At 41.0% G+C, this 22,171-nt stretch overlaps 3 protein-coding genes across 5 annotated transcripts; all 3 read right to left on the reverse strand.

Annotated features, from left to right (window-relative positions):
• Window positions 1–83: 83 nt before the first annotated feature.
• iqcc (IQ motif containing C) lies at window positions 84–4,760 on the reverse strand. The gene is made up of 5 exons (XM_053503007.1): window positions 4,535–4,760; window positions 4,193–4,336; window positions 2,557–2,812; window positions 1,482–1,603; window positions 84–353 (listed from the first exon to the last, which is right to left on the reverse strand). The coding sequence occupies exons 1-5, from the start codon at window positions 4,574–4,576 to the stop codon at window positions 318–320; spliced, it is 600 nt and encodes a 199-aa protein (XP_053358982.1). The 5' UTR covers window positions 4,577–4,760; the 3' UTR covers window positions 84–317.
• Window positions 4,761–6,235: 1,475 nt separating this feature from the next.
• ccdc28b (coiled-coil domain containing 28B) lies at window positions 6,236–13,213 on the reverse strand. Of its 3 annotated transcripts, XM_053501453.1 has the most exons (6): window positions 13,069–13,213; window positions 10,974–11,282; window positions 10,543–10,718; window positions 10,194–10,348; window positions 9,669–9,691; window positions 6,236–7,781 (listed from the first exon to the last, which is right to left on the reverse strand). In XM_053501453.1, exons 2-6 carry the CDS (start codon window positions 11,210–11,212, stop codon window positions 7,727–7,729), a joined length of 648 nt encoding a protein of 215 aa, XP_053357428.1. In that variant the 5' UTR covers window positions 11,213–11,282; window positions 13,069–13,213; the 3' UTR covers window positions 6,236–7,726. The 3 variants fall into 3 exon arrangements, with proteins under 3 accessions (XP_053357428.1, XP_053357429.1, XP_053357430.1); XM_053501454.1 differs by lacking the exon at window positions 9,669–9,691 and having other exon boundaries at window positions 6,236–7,777; XM_053501455.1 differs by lacking the exon at window positions 9,669–9,691.
• A 2,426-nt stretch (window positions 13,214–15,639) lies between these two features.
• tmem39b (transmembrane protein 39B) lies at window positions 15,640–21,818 on the reverse strand. The gene is made up of 9 exons (XM_053501401.1): window positions 21,684–21,818; window positions 19,572–19,746; window positions 19,252–19,471; window positions 19,010–19,093; window positions 18,451–18,599; window positions 17,904–18,234; window positions 16,396–16,583; window positions 16,124–16,244; window positions 15,640–16,017 (listed from the first exon to the last, which is right to left on the reverse strand). The coding sequence occupies exons 2-9, from the start codon at window positions 19,700–19,702 to the stop codon at window positions 15,787–15,789; spliced, it is 1,455 nt and encodes a 484-aa protein (XP_053357376.1). The 5' UTR covers window positions 19,703–19,746; window positions 21,684–21,818; the 3' UTR covers window positions 15,640–15,786.
• Window positions 21,819–22,171: the final 353 nt, after the last annotated feature.

The following is a 22,171-nucleotide window of genomic DNA, read 5'->3' on the forward strand; positions in this document are numbered from 1 at the left end:
AATTTTATCAGGGGCACAAACTTTACTCCAAAATAATCCCTTTAATGGACAACTAATGTTCTCAATACACACAAGTACACATGTTCCAAAATAAATAGCATTTATTAAATGTTATCTTCATAAAATTCAATATGAAATAAATAGGCACAGCGTCACGCTTTACATTCATTATTACAATCATTCTTTTTTTTTTTTTTTTTTGTACAGCCGAAATAAAAAGACAATGAGGAAAGGTCAGAAGGTCGCATTCGTGTCCAATTAAACCTTTGTGAAGGTAAAACACTAAAACGTCCAATCTTTCATGAGGTCCTCACTCGCTATGACGTTTCCAACTTCTGCTTCAGGGTCAGATACTACAATTAAAACAAAGAAAAGGGAAAAGAGATAAGAACAACATGATGGAGAACAATAACGCAGAAAAAAAAAATTCATGTCTGATTTGTAAAGTTCTGGATTGTGATTGATTAATTATTAATAAAGTGATCTGTGTGTTAGTTAGTTTTCTATAAAAGCAGCGCGGCAACTGAGTGCAAATCAGAATCACAATACAAATCGAATCTGCACCTGGGTATCATGATATCATCGCATCAACTGGACCCTGGTGATTCCCATCCTTAATTAATGCACTTATTGTTTCTATAGTAACATCTTGTTCACAGACGATCCAAATGAAAAAAAAACCCAGCAGATTCATTGATATAGTAGAGTCTTCTTTAGGAAAACGTTTATTTAACTTTTAAGTGAGGAGTCTCCCGTGTCGGTGCTTTGTAACGGTCAGAGGTCAACATGGCAAGCTTTTTTTGTCTTGTGAACTTCAAGAAAAAAGAAAAACCGATACAAAAAAAAAAATTATGCACCGTTCTTTAATGAATAAGAGGCTTGTGACTTTTGCCAAATATCCAAAATGTAAGAGGAATAAAGCAGTTAGGGCATGAGATTGAATAAAAATCCCTGATATATTTTGTGTTAAGTTTTTTTCCCCCTAAACTCTGCTTCTAACATGAGTATAAAACGTTCGTTTCTTTCTCAGACCTCAGAAGGTCACCCTGTGCTCGAAGCTCAGCTGTGATGTTTAATTATATTCCAATACGTAATGACCGAGAGCCGTGTAAAAGCTGACGATCCAATGAGCTTAACAGCACGTCTGATTCCCACAGGTCAATGGAGGGGGATATGGAGGAGGTTTTTTTTACGACTGAAGGCGGGGTTCTCCGTTGGCCTGCTGAAAAGCACTCGACACTGCCGAGCGAGACCTCCTCTACTGTGTGAAACATCGACGTTCCATTATGTGTGCTGCTTTTAATTATAGACCCTCAAAACACTCGTGCACTGAGCAGAAATCAAACGAGGCCAGAACTGTTTACATTCCCTACAAGATGGACGTTGTTATTGTTGTTATTATTATTATATCCTGCAGCATTTCAATCCATCAATCAGAAATGTCATGAGAAGAGGAATAAAACTCCATCTCCACTGCGTACTTTCTTCCTGCTGGCGATGGCCTGTTGGATCCACAGCAGCTCCATGGCTAGAGTGTTTCTGTGCTGCTTCAGAGCGTCAGGAGTGTGTGCTATATCTTTCAGCAGAGTACGCATCGGGGGAGCTGTCACAGATGACCACACACACACACACACACACACACACACATTATTTATTTTATGCAAGCAGATATTCTCCATTAAATAAGCGTTAAGTGTGCAATTCTCATGTGTATGTTTAACACAGAATAGGATGCACAGGGTGAAAGTAAACAAGAGCTCAAAAATGTGCAAATATGTTAATGAGCAGATGTGCACCCGTGTTAGACTGCGAACGTGTGCAAGTAGTGTACGACTAGGCAAATGCAGAAGCATGCAAATAGTGGACTGGTGTAGTAGTATGCTACTTGTGGTGTTATGGATGGATGGATACTTTATTGATCCCGAAGGAAATTCCAGATATTTGACAGTGTGTTAGTTAGTAAGGTCCTGGCATGTAAATAGTATGCTAATATGTAAGTGCTAGTATGCAAGTGGTGTGCTAGTATAGCATCTAGTGTGCTAATATGTTGCTAGTACAGCAAGTAGTGTGCTTATATGCAAGCAGTGTGCTAGTATAACAGGTAGTGCACTAGTATAGTAAGCAGCGTGCAGGTCTAACAGTATTAAGGTCCTGGTATACCATGCAGTGTGCCAATACAGCATGTAGAGCACTTGTAGAGCAAGCAGTGTGCTAGTATACTGAGCAGTGTGCTAGTATGCAAGTAATATGCTAGTACTGTATGTAAGCAGACTGGAAGCATGCGAGTGGGTTTATAGTATGCAAGCTAGTACCAAAGTGTCTTAAGATACAATAAAGATCCTAATAAAGCAAGTATTGTACTAACATTTTAGTCTACAAGTGTTAAGATATGCAAATCTTCTGGTCTGTCTGTAAGTGTACATGTGTATGTAAATTAGTAATATTAAAAACGTCCCAGTACACAAGGTATGTGCTGATACAGTAAATAGAGTGCTAATGCAACACACAGTTTGAGTTTGTATAAGTGTGTAATAATGCAGTTATACTAACACTGACCATGCTGTGGTATACTGTTGCTCATCTGTAGAGCCAATGCAGCAGATTCATCTCCACTGTCTCTCTGCTCTCCCTCTTGCTCTGTGTCGCCCCCTGGTGGTCCACTGACCCCCCTGCAGTCTCTCTCTGAGCCACAACTTGGTTCATCCCTCTCTGGGACCAGGACCTTGGAGTGAAGGCAAGGTGTTTCATCCTGCACCGTCGCTTCCTCAACATCTTTTGGCCACTGATATCTGGAAAATTCACCGTCTAAGTTCTGATGAGGTAAAAAAGAAAAATAATCCCATGTTTAATCTTTGTAATTTTTTTTTGTTTAAATTTTATATTTAATATAAATTTAATAAAATTTCATTATTGTTATTACAGGTTAATTTCATTATTAATAAAAGAAGCTCACAACAAATTAACGAATAATATAAGAAGCAGCTCTATAATAACAAAATTTGCTTTTTTGCATTGTCCAAGATAAAAAAAGAAACAACAACTTGATTTTCTTGTCTTCTTTATATTTACCGGTGGTTGGCATTCACTATATTGCATTACTGCCACCTTCTGGTCTTAATTAGTGATGGGAAGTTTGAATCATTTCATTGACTCGGTTCTTTGAATCTCGTTTATCAAAATGAACAAATCAAAATTTTTTTTAGTCATTTAGCTAATTTCGTTCTTTTGATAAGAAATAAAATAAAATGTTGCATTTTCAATAAAAAGACCCCTAATACGTCTACATACACAAATTTTGGCTATAGTTCCAGTAATTAAAATATTACAATGCAGCTAAGGACATATTATGATAAACAGAACGACCCGCTCACCTCTTATATCTTCTAGTCTGAGTCGTTCGATTTCTATAGCACCGCATAGTGTCTATGGGAGTCACGTGACAAATGAACGAACTCAGGACTTGAAGACTCATTGAGGAGAACCGTTCAATTCTGTTTCCTGTAAACTGCGTTGCATAGCCCCTATGGGAGTCACATGACAAAAGAACGAACGACTGGGAGTAGAAGAGTCATTGAGAAAGAATCGATCAATTCTGTTTCCTGTACATAACCTACGGAGGTTTTGCGATGATTTGCGCGCCCAGTAGAAGATGAACGTTCATGAACAAACCCATCACTAGTCTTGATCTCACTCATCTTTGTTTTTAATATAAATCCGTCTTAACAAACCCATCAAATATTTTCTTCCTTGACACTCTATGTTCTTCGTCTTTTTCGATGAGGTTATTTGGCAGTATTCTAACATACTGGATTCCAACCACCGTTAATCGTCAAAAAGAAAGAAGAAAGAGTGTCAAGGTGTCAATGTTAGTGTGTCTTGGCAGGAACTCATTTACATAAACACTACAATGACATGTATGGAAAAGGAGTGAAACAGAGGACGTTTGCGGGTATTTGAGCTATTTTAGCCGGATCACTGGGAACTCTGAGACCTGAGTTATTAAACAAATAGTAAAATACAGGGCCTCTGACACGCCAAACATTGACTGTGTTTCCTTTTTTGTCCACTTTAGTTTCCTTGGCTGTAGGCAACACGCTGCCAAACACACCCCGCCCCTTTTTACCATAAATGGCAATTTAGAAACGCCTTCTCTGACACTGAGATGAGGGAAATAATATGTAATGAATTTTACAGCCTCAGTGAAGTGAGGTTTGGGGATGACGTGTCCTCTCCAGCTCAGGTGCTCCACTGCTCCCTCCAGCTCCCTCACTATGTCCTCATACTCAGCCTGGACACTCTTCAGCTCTGTCCTCATCAAATACCCGCGACACCGCGCCTGAAACACACACACACACACACACACACACACACCAGCATGTCATCACATTCATTAGGGTTAAGATGCAAACCGGAAGTAAATACTTTAGCTAATCTACTTTGGCTAGCTACAACAGCTATAGTATACATAAACATGGCTAAAACATACCGAACTAGCAATTATTTTTTTCCCCAGGCTATTAAACTGTAAACGTACCTGGAAGTGTATCATAATATTTATCCATTCTTGTCGACCCATTTGCACTTACACCTAAAACATCACTGTTTTTGACGCCCAGTAATCATGAGCGGTTTCCCAGGCTCGGTCTCAAATAGCGCCGTAATCGCCATAGTGTACTATTTCATGTCCCACAGAAACAGTAAGTGTGTACCCTAACTAGTGCGCCTGAGTAGGCGGGTTCTAACTATTTAAAATTCATTGTCACGTAGCAACAACAACAAAAGAACCCGCTCGTTTCTTCGCTTTTTGCAACTGGCCTTGTAGTTTTTACGCCCTCTAGAGGTTTGGAGAGTCATCGCTACTCATCAAAAAAATAAAATTTCAAATTTTCTAATTTAAATTTTATTTGTCACATACACCGTCATACACAGTACGATATGCAGTGAAATGCTTATATGACCTTTAAAATAAAAGCTTATCAATAAGAAATAAATATGAATAAAAAATAAATACAATAGAAAATAGCTTTAAAAAATAAAATTTAGCTAGCATTAAAGTAAAAATATTCTGTACAAATAAAAATATTTTTTACCATATAGAAACATATAGAAAATATAGAAATTTAATGTAAAAAAAAAAAAAAAAGGAAAATGACTGTGGGGGGGCGCGGGGGTGCAAATATGCATGAAAGCATGGGCCAGGGGTAGCTCAGTGGTTAAGGCATTGGACTACGGTTCGGAAGATCCCAGGTTGCCACTGTTGGGCCCCAACCACCAAGTTGCCACTGTTGGGCTCTTGAGCAAGGCCCTTAACCCTCAACTGCTCAGATGTGTGATGAGATAAAAAATGTCGCTCTGGATAAGAGCGTCTGCCAAATGCCTAAATGTAAATGTAAATGAAAGTGTCTTATTAAAGTGACTTGTGTGCAATGATCCAGAAATGAAAATATAAATATGTAAGTGTAAGTGTGCATGAACGAATGTGTCCATAAGTGTCCATGAATGTCCAGTATGAGTGCGAGGAGACAATGTGATAATTGTGGATTTTTAGAAAATGGTATTAGTCCTGTGTGGTGTTGTGGTTTAGAGACCGTATCGCCTGCGTGAAGAAGCTCCTCCTCAGTGTCTCTGTGTTGGCCTTCTGGGAGCGGAATCGCTTTCCAGACCGCAACAGAGAGAACAGTCTATTTCTGGGGTGACTGAGGTCCTTCACGATCTTCCTGGCCTTGGTCCAGCACCGCTTGCTGTAAATCAAGCACTTTAAACATTTTACCTCACTAACATCACTACTGTTTGCAATACAATCAGCTTTTATTGTAATTGTAAAGCGCTTTATACAACGCCTGCTAGCTCGCACACACTTACAAACTTACAATGTTTCAGATATGTTAGAATATGTTTGTTTAAAGTAATGTTAATAAATGTTTACAAAGTGTTTTCAAAAAGTTTTGAGATCCGGTCGCTCAGGTGCCTTAACCCTTGCAGTGGAATTCGATATTAACGGTCTGGGCCCTGGGGACAAATTCTCAGTGCACAATGCAGCGGATGTCGGAAAAGACATTTAGTGTGTAGCTGGTCAAGCTGTGGACCTACCTTACCTTTTTCGGTCGAGGAGATGATGGAATCTTCCACTGTAAAGACTGTTGCTTTGTCTTAGGGTGGTAGCCATACACCCAAGTTCCATGTATTAAAGTGAGAGAACACAGGTTTGTGTATTAAGTCAAATTTATTTGTAATTTTTAAATGTACTCTACTTTACAACTAACCATAAAAATACACACATCTTGCGTAATAGTGATGACAACAGCGTACGTGTTGAACAGTTAGCAAAACACAAAACTACACACCTAAAATTAAGGTGTGAATTTGACAGTGGCTTGGCTTCTAGCAGCCAGAGGGTTGTAGGTTCAAGGTACTGTATACTGTGCCATATTTCTAAAAAATATAATCAATGATAAATAAATATAACATAACATAGCTATAGTGTTGAACTTTTTAAATCTCATTCAGCTACTGCATGCTATTAATTATTCATTCTATGGTCTAAACGTTTATGTATATGTTAGGAACAAACACACACACACACACACAAATCAGGCAAGTCATGTTTGGTGTTTGAGAGCTACAATGCTAAAACAGATAACGTAATAGAAGTAATAGAAGTCTATCTCAAGACCTATTTTTCCCTGAAAATACATGCTATGTTATTGTCTGCTACATTTTCAGACTTTCAAAAATACCTTTCTCTGTGGCGGGAGAAAGTTCCAAGGCATTGCAAACCTTTATTATGTTTCTAGACTTCAAGCTGTGTTCTAAGCCATATATCATGGTCATCAAGTGTATAGGAAAGGGTTTAATAACAGTTTGATTTGTTGTTTTTGCTAACTAAAGAAATGCGACTAGCACACCTCAGGCACCAAACATGTTTCCGCTGATTTGGTAAATGTCGTGAGATATTAATTTTAGGATGTAACTATTTCTTTAAGTCAATTTCTTAAAAAAAAATACTCTTGTTTGTGCTACAACCTGACGAGGAACCATCTTTAACAGTCCTGAGCGAATCTCCAGCTAGTGGTGAAGATGAAGCGCAACGTAAACTCTAGCGATGCAAACTTAACAGTACAGGTTCTGTGTTTGCCACCAGAATGTTGTGAGTTTAAACGACAGCTTTGTGTCTGCATTGGATCCTGTCTCACTTTGACAAAAAACAAAAAAAAAGCGTTCCTGCTGAAAGCCATTTATATGGTTATGGATTTCAACCAACCTCAAGAAACAGGAAACCTCATATAAATTATACAGATATACAGTATGCACACAGACAACCATGTAATCTCAGCAATTCGAATCACCACCAAAGGAGAATTTCCCTCAAAATTCATGCAAACATTATTTTCATACGATGTCAAAAAAACACAATTCTGTTTTTGAAGGCGCCATCCTGTTATCTATCTTCAGAACATTCAGCACGGAAACTCACAACATAATCAATAAGTTTTTCAAAACTCAAAGTACAGTCAAACCAAATTCAAAGCAGATCTTCAGAGGTCACAGTGCTTTAAAAAAGCAAAGCAGAAGGTGTACTTTGCTATCGGTTTTTGTGCTTGTTGCCGTAAGCAGCGACGTGTTTGTGAGCCGCTTCTTTGCCTTGGTTTTAGCTTAGCTGATGGAGCCGTGGCGATGACATCAGCAGCTCCGGGATGCCAACAGATAACTTCGCATTGTCTCGGTCTCAGGGATCAGATGCCTTGGGTAAGTCCTGATTCTCTGCCAGGTGTAATTTCTGTCTGGAAAAAGTACATTAAGGATTCACATAATGGCGCTCATTCACCTTTCAAACTACAGTAAAACCTTGGATTGCGAGTAACACGGTTTGCGAGGGTTCCACAAGACGAGCAATGATTTTTGACTTGAAAAACGAAGTCTTGGTTTACGAGTAATATGTATCACGCATGCGCTTCTTGTTTTAACGCCGAGGGTCACGTGATCATAAGTGAGCCAACGTTTTTTCTCTCTCTTGCGCTGCGGAATTGTGGGTAATCGTCTCCCCTGCTGGGTCTTAGGGTTACGTCTCTTACGGGTATAATTAACATCCGCGCACGCGTGTACTGTTTATTATAACACTGTGACCAGGTGTGTGCGCGTAAAACATATTTTATTTTGTGTCTGTATGCGTGTGTGTACAGCACGTGTGTAAAGCAAAAGCAAGTCTCAGTAGAGAGGTTAAAGATCCATTTTCTCTCTCTGCTTATGGCTCAGCATGCTCTTTGTGTTTGTGTGCGTGCGTCATTGGACACCGTGCCACACACACACACACACACACACACAGACCCCTTCTACTTTCGCCTTCACAGACACACACACACACACACTCTTTCTCTCCACTCTACACAGAAACACTGCTCTGTCGCGATTCTTTTCAAAGGTAAAGTGCAGGTTAATTTGCTTTATTTTTACTTAATATTTTGTGTTAATGTTTGTGTAATATGAAAAAATAAAATGAATAAAAAATGTATTTCTAAAAGTTAAGTGTTTTTGTATTATTATAGTATAATTATACAAAAAAGTGTTAGTGTTTTTGTATAATTATTTATTTCAATGTGTGCCTTAGTTTTTTTGATCCTTAAAGTCATTTAAAATACCTTTTTTTTTAAAGTTTTTGGCATCTGAGAAAAGGCTTTAAAATAAGAATGTTTGGCACTGTAATGCACTTAATTCATCTCAGTCAACTTTAATACCCCTATCTCACTTACATGGTTTCGCGCGGTGGCCGGAAGTATGGTTTATCATGATTCACAACGAGTTTGGTGCTGCGATTACGCTTTCATCTTTCCGCGCGATAAAGTAAACAAGTTTAATCCGCCTTAAAAACATGTTTAATTTTTTTGACGGTCCTTGCGGAAGCTTGCGGACCTTGCGGAACTTTGCGAGACGTCGGCAGGCAATTGCGGCGGCTCACGGCGGCTCACGGCGCCTAACACCGCATCTCACCGTAAGTTAAACCGCATAGATAAGATATGGGTATAAGCTATTCCTTGTACTGTGAATAATGACAATGTTTATTTTTGATATAATGCTGTATACATTTAAAAAATAAAAGTAGATTTTTCTAAAAAGAAAACCCATTAATCTTTGTTTCTCTTATATATTTTACATTGCTGTTTAATTAAGCAAAAGTACATTTTATCCGATTATTCGATTAAATTTTTGGTAGAATACTTGATTACTGAAATATTTGATAGCTACAGCCCTAATTAGATGCTATGTAAATAAAATATGTGCTCATTGAAGAAATTCTCATTTCTCAATAGCCTCATTTATGCTACTAATGTACAACCAATCAGAACAAGGAGGTGTGTCTGAGAGTCTAAAAGCTCCACCCACACTATAGTTAGTTTCATCCAACCTTCACCAAAGCAACCTTTAATTCTCCTTCTTATAATTCTTATAATCTACCTTTAAAGGTAATATTTTGTTTGCAGATCCTGTTCAGTCTAGTTTTTTGGCAGAGAAGCAGGTAAGGTTAAGGCTATGTAAAAAGAAGCACAGTGTTGGAGAAGGTCCAGATCGGCCGGCAGGGATCCGGGTTAAATCTGTTAAAGCAGCGGGAAACGTTTAGACTGATAGAAAAGCAGTGTGGTGAAACATCATGATTACATTTGTGGAAAGGATACATGGAGCTGCTGAGCTCTTCCAGCTGTGGAGGAGACAGAGAGAGACAGAGAGAGAGAGACAGAGAGACAGAGAGAGAGAGAGAGAATGTTAATGAGAATAAAGAATACAAAAGAAGGAATAAGTATTTAGACTAACTGTTAAGGAGGGTTAAGAGTTCGATAGATACGGGAGAAAACGACTTCACAATGGAATATCCTAAAGACGTGCGTGTGTGTTTGTGTAAATATCCATGCTGCTGTTGCCATAGTGACTGAACATCCCTGCAATCTGGGTTTCTATAAAAATCTATTATTAGTAGTATTAGCAGTGGTAGTAGTGCTGATCTTATTTAATGTCATTCTTAATCGCTATTTCTTGTTCTGTCCTTTTTGTTTTACGTCACACTGTAAAGCGATTCCAGCTGCACTATAAATACATAACCTGAGCTGACTGTATGTAAATGTATGCAAAAGCAGTTAGTTAGAGGAAGAAGTCAGTTCATGTTTGTGCATTGTGTTGCAGGTGTGTGTGTGTGTGTGTGTTACATTTGAGAGCAGGTGCTCCAGGTTGCGGTCTGAAGCACTTTTCCTCTGGTCCTCCGAGAGCTCCTCCACATGACTGTCCAGGCTGAAGTGAAGGCGAGCCAGTTTCTCCTGCATCTCCCGGACATGCTCGAGCTGCTCGAACGAACATACCTTACCTGGGAACGGCGGGAGACAGAGAGAATGACCTTTACACACATGCAAATGTGCTTCTTCTATGAACAAAACACACCAAACCCTTCAGAAACTCCAGAGTAGAGGCCTACATGGGTCTCAGTAAAATAGTAGATTGTGACATTCTCATTGTGACTGTGTGTGTGTGTGTGTGTGTGTGTGTGTGTGTATTTGTCACCAAAGGCCTGGAGTTTCCCTGAGTGGAAGTCATTGAGCAGGTTGAGGAGTCCTCCCTCCATCTCTCGCACGTCTGAGACGTCAGTGAGGAAGGAGTGCTGAAGAGGAGAGGAGGATGGCGCGACTCGGCTGGGTCCGGCTGGCTGGGGCGCCCGGGGTTTCTCTCTGTGAGGCCGGCTGTCACCGACGGAACCACAATCACAGTGAAAATCACACATCAGTCTCTTGAAGCTTGAACGTAAACTTTCCTAGTTGTGATGTTTCTTGATTAGTTTTATAACTTTTATACGTATAATAATATAGAGTCTACACTTAATATCTGTTAAATTATCAACGTATATTTGTTGCTTATAAATACTCCAAGGTCATCCAAGGAGAAAAAAATATTAGGGGTGTTCAAGTCAAACCGGGGCATACTGGTCGTACACACACCTCGTGGCCCTGGGTGGGAGCATGGGCACAGTGAGCACTTCTTTGGTCATCCCCATGGCCCCTACGGATCTCTTGTACTTGCCCCGGGGTTTAGGGGACGGCGGTTGTGGGAGACCCAGACAGAAGGTGGCGCTCTTGCTAGCTGGGAGGACGGAGAGTTTGCGCGGATTTACCGGCGGAGGTGGAGGTTGTGGGAGAGACACTTTGGGACTCCTCTTCTTCCTTTTGTCCTCCATCATTCAGGTTGTTTTTCTCCTGTATGTCTGTCTGAGAGACGATTGTAGACGGGATGTCTTCTTAACTGTGTCTCTGAGAGACAAAACACAAGTCAGCATAGATTAATCGTGTCTTAGGAAAAAGCTAATAAGAGTTACGTAAAGGTTAATAAAGTTAACGAGTAATAGAAATGCAATGCACACAAAATCTTTGTCATAAATATCTGTGTATATTCTTGCTGTTATGGTTTAGGATACAGAGTGTGTTGCTATCGTCTATAAACATGAACCTTTCAATGTAGCTAAGCGGTGGAAAGCAGCCATCTTGGACACCCAGATGTAAGACAATAAGTTGAAACAGCAGTCATTAGTTGGAAAGCTATTTAAAAATAATTTTACATGAGCTAGATTAGCTTTATTAGCGTCATAGCTCGGGAACGAAAAAAGCAAATATTGCAAAAAAGTTTTCGCTGAGATTTTTTTTTGCAAGCTCACCACACTGAACATAACGCATAGCTTCTCCTGTAGAGCATTATACTCACCCAGACTGGACCGAGCACACTCAGGCAGACTGCGATTGACTGCGAATGATCGACCGTCGCGTTAATGCAATTTTACTTTTTCCGCATGAAGCCAAGCTCTGCTGCATGCTCGCACGTCATTCAGCCGGGTCTACTACAGGCATTATCCCACATCCATATTCCATCATGGAAAGCCTGGGTGATGGAAACAGCACTCGTATTGATCCCCTAATGCTTGTTTACTTGCTCGAAGGCAAGCTTGAACTTGTTCCTCATCCTCGTCCTATTTTTAAAGGCCAACTCTCATCACGGGGTCACAATGTGCGGTATTTTTAGATGCTCCAGGGCTCTGTGGGACTATAGAGTGTCTGATTTCCATCCACCAGAAACACTCATCTCAGACACACCTGATTCGTCCTCATCTTGGGATACAGCAGGTGCGTGTGCGTTTGTATAAGAAGAAAAACCAGGCACTGATGCTAAAGTGTATTATAGTATGTACGGTTATATAAATGTATACACACTTTAACAGGTATATCTTTTGTAAAACTCTTTTTTAAACCATTGTTTAAAACTGAAATTGAATTGTGGCAGTAATGTGTAGAACTATGTTTCTTTTAAAGATGTCAGTAGTTGCACCGTTTGATCGTCGTCTACACTGCTTTATCCTTTATATGGGGTCATGGGCGGCCTGAAGCCTATCCCATTACTGAAGGCATGAGGTGGGGAACAACCTGGATGAGGTGACAATCCGTCGCAGGGCACACACACTCACACGCTCATGCAAACACTAGAGGCAATTCGAAAATACAGTATTAATTAGTCTAATCTGAATGTCTTTGGAATGTGGGAGGAAACCGGAGTGCCAGGAGGAAACCCACCACGCACACACAGACCCGAGGTGGGAATCAAATCCAGACCCTGGAGGCCACACCATTTGAGATTCGAGCTACTGTATATATACACACACATAAATGTTTTTCATCATTATCATCATCATCCATAGCTACACTTTCCATCATTTGGATTTAGGCTGGTCTGCCTGCATCAGTAATCCATGCACTGAACCAAGTACTGAATGCACATGCAAGTTAGAAGTAATGTTAAGGTCAATAAAAGGAAAACTGTTTCCAAGAGCCCCGGTCAGATCACCATGTACCATTAAAACACAGTGTTATATTAATGCACCCTCTTTACATCACCTCGCTTTATATAGTAAACTATCATCCTGAATGTGGGTTAGAACAGATTTGACCCTATACATAAGCTGTACTTTGAGAGATATTCTTCTTCTGTTTTGTTTTTAATCCATCCATCGACACCAGCACGGATTTGCGCCGCACAGAGCGCGTGACTCACCCGCTCACGGAAACCCCGCGATCTGCTCATCACTCATCTGCGTGTCAGAGCGCGCGCCTCGTAGATAAATAAGAATAAGAATAAGAAGAGAATCTCTGGTCGTCGTTCACTCCTCGCGCGCGCTGGCTCAGAGCAACAATAAACATAAAAGGTCGCAGGCGGGAGCGCGCGTTGGCTCTTAAAGGAACCGCAGCACATTTTCTTTCTCCGCGGTGACGCGCATCATCATCATCATCATCATCTAACCACGCACCGGTGTTATCCACTCTCTTATTATGAGTAAAACATGAGGCATAAGTGTCAAAAGCCTTGAATAAAAAAGCTGGATCTTGATCTTGATTTATTTCCAGTGAATGAATTACAAGACAAGCCACAGACACATTCCAATGCACTCCTTAGAATCTTTCGTCGTTACCATAGTAACTGATCATTCACAGGGATGTGTAACTAACACTGTCTCATCCTTGAGACACAGAAATTTTCAAGATGGTTTAACATTTATGGAAGGAGTCTCCAGTATCAGCCCTTTCTAAATACAAAAGCTGTTTCTGTTGCTTTTTTAGTTATTTTGTTAGTTTTATAACCAGAGTCATTACCCAGCTCATCAGCATGCTATTAATATAAATAGATGTTTCCTTCCTTATTTATCTTAAGGAAAAAAAATAAAAAAATTACAGTTTGCTTTGTATTTCTCCATGCACCTTAAACCCATGGCAGTTTAAATTGTTATCCTAAAATGTATCCACAAAATAGACACCATAATGTGAAAAAGAGCCAAACTGGACAAACAATTATGAAAAAGAAATATGTACGTGGCCAAAAGTTTTGAGAATAACACAAATATTAGTTTTCACAAAGTTTGCTGCTAAACTGCTTTTAGATCTTTGTTTCAGTTGTTTCTGTGATGTACTGAAATATAATTACAAGCACTTCATATGTTTTTATCGACAATTACATGACATTTATGCAAAGAGTCAGTATTTGCAGTGTTGGCCCTTCTTTTTCAGGACCTCTGCAGTTCGACTGGGCTCTCAATCAACTTCTGGGCCAAATCCTGACTGATAGCAACCCATTCTTTCATTATCACTTCTTGGAGTTTGTCAGAATTAGTGGGTTTTTGTTTGTCCACCCGCCTCTTGAGGATTGACCACAAGTTCTCAATGGGATTAAGATCTGGGGATTTTCCAGGCAATGGGCCCAAAATTTCAACGTTTTGGTCCCTGAGCCACTTAGTTATTACTTTTGCCTTATGGCACGGTGCTCCATCGTGCTGGAAAATGCATTGTTCTTCACCAAACTGTTATTGGATTGTTGGAAGAAGTTGCTGTTGGAGGGTGTTTTGGTACCATTCTTTATTCATGGCTGTGTTTTTGGGCAAAATTGTGAGTGAGCCCACTCCCTTGGATGAGAAGCAACCCCACACATGAATGGTCTCAGGATGCTTTACTGTTGGCATGACACAGGACTGATGGTAGCGCTCACCTTTTCTTCTCCAGACAAGCCTTTTTCCAGATGCCCCAAACAATCGGAAAGAGGCTTCATCGGAGAATATGACTTTGCCCCAGTCCTCAGCAGTCCATTCACCATACTTTCTGCAGAAGATCAATCTGTCCCTTATCTTTTTTTTGGAGAGAAGTGACTTCTTTGCTGCCCTTCTTGACACCAGGCCATCTTTCCTCACGTCTTCGCCTCACTGTGCGTGCAGATGCGCTCACACCTGCCTGCTGCTATTCCTGAGCGAGCTCTGCACTGGTGGCACTCCGATCCCGCAGCTGAATCCTCTTTAGGAGACGATCCTGGCGCTTGCTGGACTTTCTTGGATGCCCTGAAGCCTTCTTAACAAGAATTAAACCTCTTTCCTTGAAGTTCTTGATGATCCTATAAATTGTTGATTTAGGTGCAATCTTAGTAGCCACAATATCCTTGCCTGTGAAGCAATTTTTATGCAACACAATGGTGGCTGCACGCATTTCTTTGCAGGTCACCATGGTTAACAATGGAAGAACAATGATTTCAAGCATCACCCTCCTTTTAACATGTCAAGTCTGCCATTCTAACCCAATCAGCCTGACATAATGATCTCCAGCCTTGTGCTCGTCAACATTCTCACCGGAGTTAACGAGACGATTATTGAAATAATCTCAGCAGGTCCTTTAATGACAGCAATGAAATGCAGTGGAAAGGTTTTTTTGGGATTAAGTAAATTTTCATGGCAAAAAAGGACTATGCAATTCATCTGATCACTCTTCATAACATTCTGGAGTATATGCAAATTGCTATTATAAAAACTTAAGCAGCAACTTTTCTAATTTCCGTATATTTATGTAATTCTCAAAACTTTTGGCCACGACTGTACATACATGTTAAGCACATTCCGAAAAGGTGTATATACTGTATGTTTTAAGGGTGCACAAACTTTAGTGCACAACTGTGTTTCTAAGGAGTACATACTGTAGCATGAGAGGTCAGCGTTATCACACAGCGTTACACTACATCTGAGGTATAAAAATGTGGTTCAGCCTTAATCTGTTATAGAAGCGGCACAAAAATCAGAGACCCAGACGAGTGAAGGAATACAAAAATATTTTCTTTTTAATTCTATGGCAAATCAGAACATAAACAGAGTGGCAACAAAAAAAAAGTTAGAAAAAATAAAAAGCTCTGGTGCATGCTTTTTCTTTGTTTTCGGACGCTGGTGTAACAGGAAGAGACGAGCGTCTAGCTGACTTTGTGGTCTGACGAGGTCGAGTATGAGTATGCTTTCCCCAGCACGATTCTGTCTCTAAGCAGTTTGAAGAAGGCGTAGTAGTTACTGAAGAGGATCAACGCTAATGATATCGTCTGATACCACTTTTCTGAACACATCAGCGAGTAAAGCTGATAGAATATCATCGCTCCTTCCAGGATGATGAGGATGTTTAATATTCGAAGTGGCCTGTTAAAAAAAAACTGTAGGAAAGACAGAGGGAGAGAAAGAGAGGAAGTGAGGAGCATGTTAAAGGAGATTTAGAAAGCAACTAAAAACTAAAAGAAATCTAAAATGTATGTGACTCACATAGAAGCGATAATGCGAGACGTCTGAAGGCACTGCTACGTTATAATGTCCCGTAGCCTTATAGACGTTTTTATTGTGTTTCACTAACACCCCCTGTGGCCACATGAACTCTTCTGTCCACCTGAAAGCATAGAAAAGCAAAAGCACAAAAACATTCACAAACATCTTCTCGATCACTGGTTTAACCAAAAATTATGAACCAGAACAGCACTGCTGTTGAGATCCTGCTCATGGAGATAGTGTGGCCCGTGTGTGTCCTGAGTGAGACCTACGTGTGCTGGAGGACGTTTGAGCAGACTGAGGGGTCCACTTTGTGCCAGCAGCCGAGGTGGGCGGCGGCTTTGTGTAGTAAGTCACAGTATCGAGGGGGCAGCAGGTGGCGCATCAGGATCACTGACGTGCTGACGAACACGAGGATGAAGAGCTCGCACGACCAGCGCTTATCCACGTACTGAGTGCTCTACAACACACACACACAGCCAAAAGAGAAAGAATGATTAACAGTGTGGGAGGACAAACATTAATTTCTAATCATCTTTACAACAATCTGATTAACTCTCTATCCATCACTTCATCGATCCACCTACCCGTTGTTCTAGTCATCCACATGATTTTTGCAGCCATCCATCTATTCATACTGTATACCAGAGTAACGTTTTATCCAACCATGCAGGTATCTATCCAAGTAACCCATCTATCCACCTCCCCAACCACATAACTAGCCATCCATCCAATTACCGCTTTAAAAAAAAAAAAAAAACTGTCCATCCATTCACCAACATAACCATGTACATATCCGGGTATCCATCCATTTCCGAAATTTCCATCCATTCACATACGATAATAAACAGACATACATCAACTTATAAGGCCAAATACATATTCAAAATCCATCCATCTGTTCACTAAAACAAATATCAAAGTATGCATCTATAAAAGTAACATTTACACTTAATGTATGATAGATAAAGGCTTAACTTAACTAACTTATGAGTCAAAGATTTGGGATCACTTTCTAATTCCATATTCATTCCTGATTTTTATTTCTTTCTACACTGTAAAACAATACTGAAGGCGTTTATCCAAAATACACAATAATCTCCTCTGAACAGGTGATATTAAGATGTTTATCTGCCACTTCTGCTCTGTGAAGCTTCACAACGGCTCTAATCTGAGGTGCTGGTTTTTAATTGGTGATTTCTGAGGCTGGTGACTCTAAATGAACGTCTCATCAAGTTTCATCATGGAGCTTGATGGGTTTTACAAACGCACTCGACACAATACTGTTCTTGTAAGAACTGATCCAGAACAGCTGACCTTCATGTCTTAAAATAACAACTGACTGATACTGTTGTTGTTACATAGTTACCTAATGCTGTACGTGTTATTTCGTAGACTTGAACTGCCCAAGTATTGTTGTAGATGGTAAAAAAAAAAATAATCACTAAACAAAAAACAAAGACATTTGCAAGTGATTTTAAACATTTGAGCAGTGATGTGTATTCTAGTGTGGATTGGTAGATTTTCCAAAAATCTACCAGAGTGTATTTCTGTCTATCCAACAAAACCAGAGGAACCATTTATATAGTCAACAAACATCCATCAATCTATCTATCCATACATCCACCAACCCATCTCAGTACCTCTGTACATCATAATTCCATCTGTTTACTAAGTAGCTGAATTGTTCCCTTAGTTTCTAAATTGTTTCCAGATCTTTAAGCACTTTTTTTTGTAATCTCCACGTGATGTGTTACTGTATGAAACCCAGCAGTCGCACCTTGACAAACCAGACGGGCACAAAGGCGACGTAGTATGCGCTGAGCATGGAGCTGACCAGCACCTCCTTCATCCTCTTGTTGAAGTCCATCTTAAGGAACTCGACCTCTTTGCGAATGAGGTCGGGCGAAAGGCAGCAGGCGTGCGTTGGCATGGGCTGGATGCCGTACAGCTGGCTTGTGTGCTGCTTCCACGTCTCTTTTAGGACAGATAAGTAGTCCCGCCCCATGGACACGGACACACCCGCCCCCGTGTCTTTGGAGCCGACGGAGGCGATGGGGGATAGGCGCATGTCACTGCTCGGTCTGAGGATAGGGATATACATCCCAAATCTGAAGAAGAGAGAGAGCGACGCTTCAAAAAAATTATAATAATAATACAGTATTTTTAAGGGCTACCTCTTCTATCTCTGAAAGATTCCAGAACATGTGTTAATCAGCAAGATCATGTCATGACCCTGTGTGTGTGTGTGTGTGTGTTTTGACGCAATAGCTGTGTAATAGCTGTGTATTAGCTGTATTAGCAGCATTAGTCGCATGAGCACTCACGGGTAACAGAGGAACAGGAGGCTGAGGACGGAGTATGTCCTGAAGAGGTGGATGAGCGAGCGGCACAGACTCCAGCCGGTGAGCGTCAAAACGGCAAAGCGAGCCGTCACCAGGAAGACGGAGTGAGGGAACTTCCCGCTCTGAGACGCCTGCAGGAAGAGGGAGGGAGATAGATCGATAAAGAGAGATAGATAGATAATAAAGAATAAAGAAAAAGAATGAATGAGTATTGAAAACAAATTTAAGCAGAAAAAGGAGAATGACAGTGAGAATGTGTGTGTGTGAAAGAAAGTAACAATGAAAGCAAAAAAACAGAGAGCAAGAAAATGAATGAGGATGAGAAGGAAGTGATGAGTGAGCAAGAGAGTGAGAAAAATAGAACAAGAGCGAGACAGAAGACGGAAAACAAAAGACAGAACGATGACTCAGATTTGTCCCTTGAGAACTCGATTTTTAGAGCTGCTATTTAAATGAAGAAGCAAAGGTGAGACGCTATAAAACAGACACTAATCTCGTGATCAACACTGCTGTGATTAACATTTTATGATTGTCTTGTTACCTCTTTGACGATGGCGGCGATGAGCCGGCGTGACAACACGATGACGGTGAACACCAGCATGTTATAGTCGATCAGGTGGAAGTTCTGAGAACAGGGAAATTAATTATAGTTAGGATAATTATAGTTGCGCATTATCTTTTCCGCCAGCTCCAACTCCTTCATTAGGACAGACGAACACACCTGCTCCTACAATGTGATGGGGAAAAGAAAAAAGCCACAACACCTTTTGCAAAGGGACTCACCAGTGATGTGTGTGAGGGGGGGTGTGAGGGTGGGTACCACCACACCGTCTTGTAGATGTTGACGTAGTGCACGAAGAGTGCGATGAGGTGGCAAAAAAGGAGGTGCAACTCGAACATCACGTTGCGATCCACAGAGAGCTCGGGGATCTTGCAGTGCTTCAGCGGGACCACGGTCTGAGCAGCGAGTGGGGGGCTGGTGAACCCTGTTCCTGAACTGTTTCTGCCAACCAAGACACACACACGCATACACACATTATAAACCAGGCCACAAACTTGAACATTACACTTATTAGATTCATAAAGCTCGATAGGGATCTCACCTGGTCCGTGACCTCACGCCTGTCACAGGTGAGCTGGTGGAGTGGTTACCGTTGTTAACGGACCCTGTCTCGCTGCCCAGCGGAGAACGACAGTACGTCGCCCGGCCTGATCCTCTTCTTCCTCCTGCCATTCCACACACTCCAACCTCCCCTCTCTCTCTCTCTCAGGTGTTTGCTGAACCAAGACAAAGCACATCATCAGCACATAACATCACACCTGCATCAATTTTAAAAACTTGATGTGCAAATTATGATGCTACAGAGAAATCCATGTCCTCAGCAAAAGTTTATTAAACCTCTGAGAGACATCAAGATTCGCCTCCTGTCAGTCATTTTATAGACCACTGTATAGCTCCTGTAGGGGCGGTGCTTCATGCAGACAAGCAGGAATTGATCAAATGCCCAAACCAGACCTAGGTTACAGACCTAATTTTGAGAAAAAAAGACTAATCTATATAAAACAAAAATTCTGTTTGTGTGTTTCCACAGGTAGTTCTGTCACAGGTGTTCAACACTTAATAAGACAGTAAACAGCGTCATTATCAACTTTTATGTAATACTCCTATCGTGTCATTGCTGTAACAGCAGGCAGCATTGTATACGACAAAAATGGATGCTTCAAACCGAGCTCAGGGATACTGAACCCACGGATCAAACTGTGGAGCATCTACAGTGACAGCGCATACGACAGGTCGTCAGGACTACTAAGGCTACAGGCAGCTGCAGGACTGTGGGTCTCTGGGACCAAACTTGCCTACCCCTGCTCCAGTCTCATCTAACGCACCGCTGTGATTAGTCAATTAACATGATTAAACACGATAGCGTTTCCTTCTGTGTTTGCACGTTACTCTTTCAGGCCTCTTTTAGGATCATCATATATTCCTTGACTGTTACCATTATCACACCATTTTTTTTTTATTGCAATCAATGTTAGAAGCCTAAACGAACATTTATGTTCTCATTCTGTGCGCACCTTGGTGATGTTTTCAGAATGCGGATCGGCTGGATGTTTCATAACGTTGACGAAGAGGGACAATAACGAGCTTATTAACACTGAGTCACTTTTTTTGACTAATTAAAAGTTTACTGCCATGATGAGAGCTCAAACAGGGGGTGAGAAAAAAACAGAGTCAGTACGATTTTAGTACCGAGTACTCTAAAGGGGCCTGAAAGAAAAAGAAAAGTGGACAGCATGACTAGCACTGACATTCTTTCCTCATTTCATAAGGCACTCAGTAACAATGTTTTGAAATCCATGTGCGTGCTCTCGAACAGGGCCTGGGCTTCCTCAGAAAACCTTGCTCCATCACGCTGCATGTTTGAACACGCAATAAGGACGCAGTTAACGTGCAAACGCAGACTGTGACATCACCTGGTGGCTTCCAGCTACTTTTTGAGCAAGACCTTCTCACCCTTATGGAATAAAACACTTTTCATGGTGATTACTGTTTGTTGACTGTGTTGTTGACCAAAACAAACCTGCTGACATTGTTCACCTTATGCTAATAAACTACTGCAAATTAACAACAACAACAAAAAACTGGTCCTGTCCCTGACCAAACCTCGACACCTGCATCACTAAGGTGATAAACTTATCTCCATGGTGATGTATGTGAATTCTGCCAAATCATGAACTTTCTAAACATGTCAATGCTAAACACTGCTAGCTGGCTAAGTGGCTAATGCTACTCAAGTGTGCAGCAGCTCAAAGGCACGCCCTTGGCTCGTGAACTCCTACTTTACATTTACAGTTTTGGTTTATACAGCCTACAGAACTTTATCCTTTTAAATCCAGAGCAATGTGGGGAAACAGTGAGGATGAAGTTTGTGTTAGCATGATTAGCATAGCTAGCGCGCAGAGCTTCAGTGCAGGACTTAATGATACGGAAGTAAACGCACGATCAGCGTGATCCTCGTGCGGGATTGATGGCAGGGGGAATAAAAGTGTGCAGTGCGCGCGCTCGTGTGATTCACTTTATTCTTAACATCCAGGATAAGAGCTACAAAAGGCCTAGCGTGCGCGCGCTTTCGAGCTAACATCTCAATTTCAACCCTTTTTTTTTTTGCAAAATAAGGAACACAATGAACCAAAAGATGCAGCACAAATCTTACCGAAAGATGAGACTTTGTTCCTAATCCGGTATCTCTGCTGTTGTTTGGTTAATTCAGCTCGCTAAACGGTTCTCTGGTGCTAAACACGTTCATGTTGATGTTGATGTTCAAGCTGAGGCTGAACGCGGGGGCGAGGAAAGCGCGTGCACGAGGGAGGCGGGAGGCGGGGGCGTGCGCGTCTTAAAGGAGCAGCGCGCAGTGTACGTACAGTGGTACCTCGGCATACGGATTTAATCCGTTCCAGATACGAGTTAATTTTCCCATAGGAAATAATCGAAAAGCCTTATAATCCGTTCCAGCCAACCAAAAATATTACCAATTTCCAACACTCTATTCATATCTTTGCATACAAAATATTTAGAAAAGACATGTAAATGAAGTAAAAAAAAAAGTATGAAATTTGCTTTGCTTGGCTTTCCACTGATGCAAACAAGTTTTGAATGGGTCCCAGATGTATGCGCAACTTACCCAGCTCGTATGGCGAAATG

The sequence above is a fragment of the Clarias gariepinus genome, chromosome 8, assembly GCF_024256425.1.
Source record: "Clarias gariepinus isolate MV-2021 ecotype Netherlands chromosome 8, CGAR_prim_01v2, whole genome shotgun sequence".
Taxonomy (NCBI): domain Eukaryota; kingdom Metazoa; phylum Chordata; class Actinopteri; order Siluriformes; family Clariidae; genus Clarias; species Clarias gariepinus.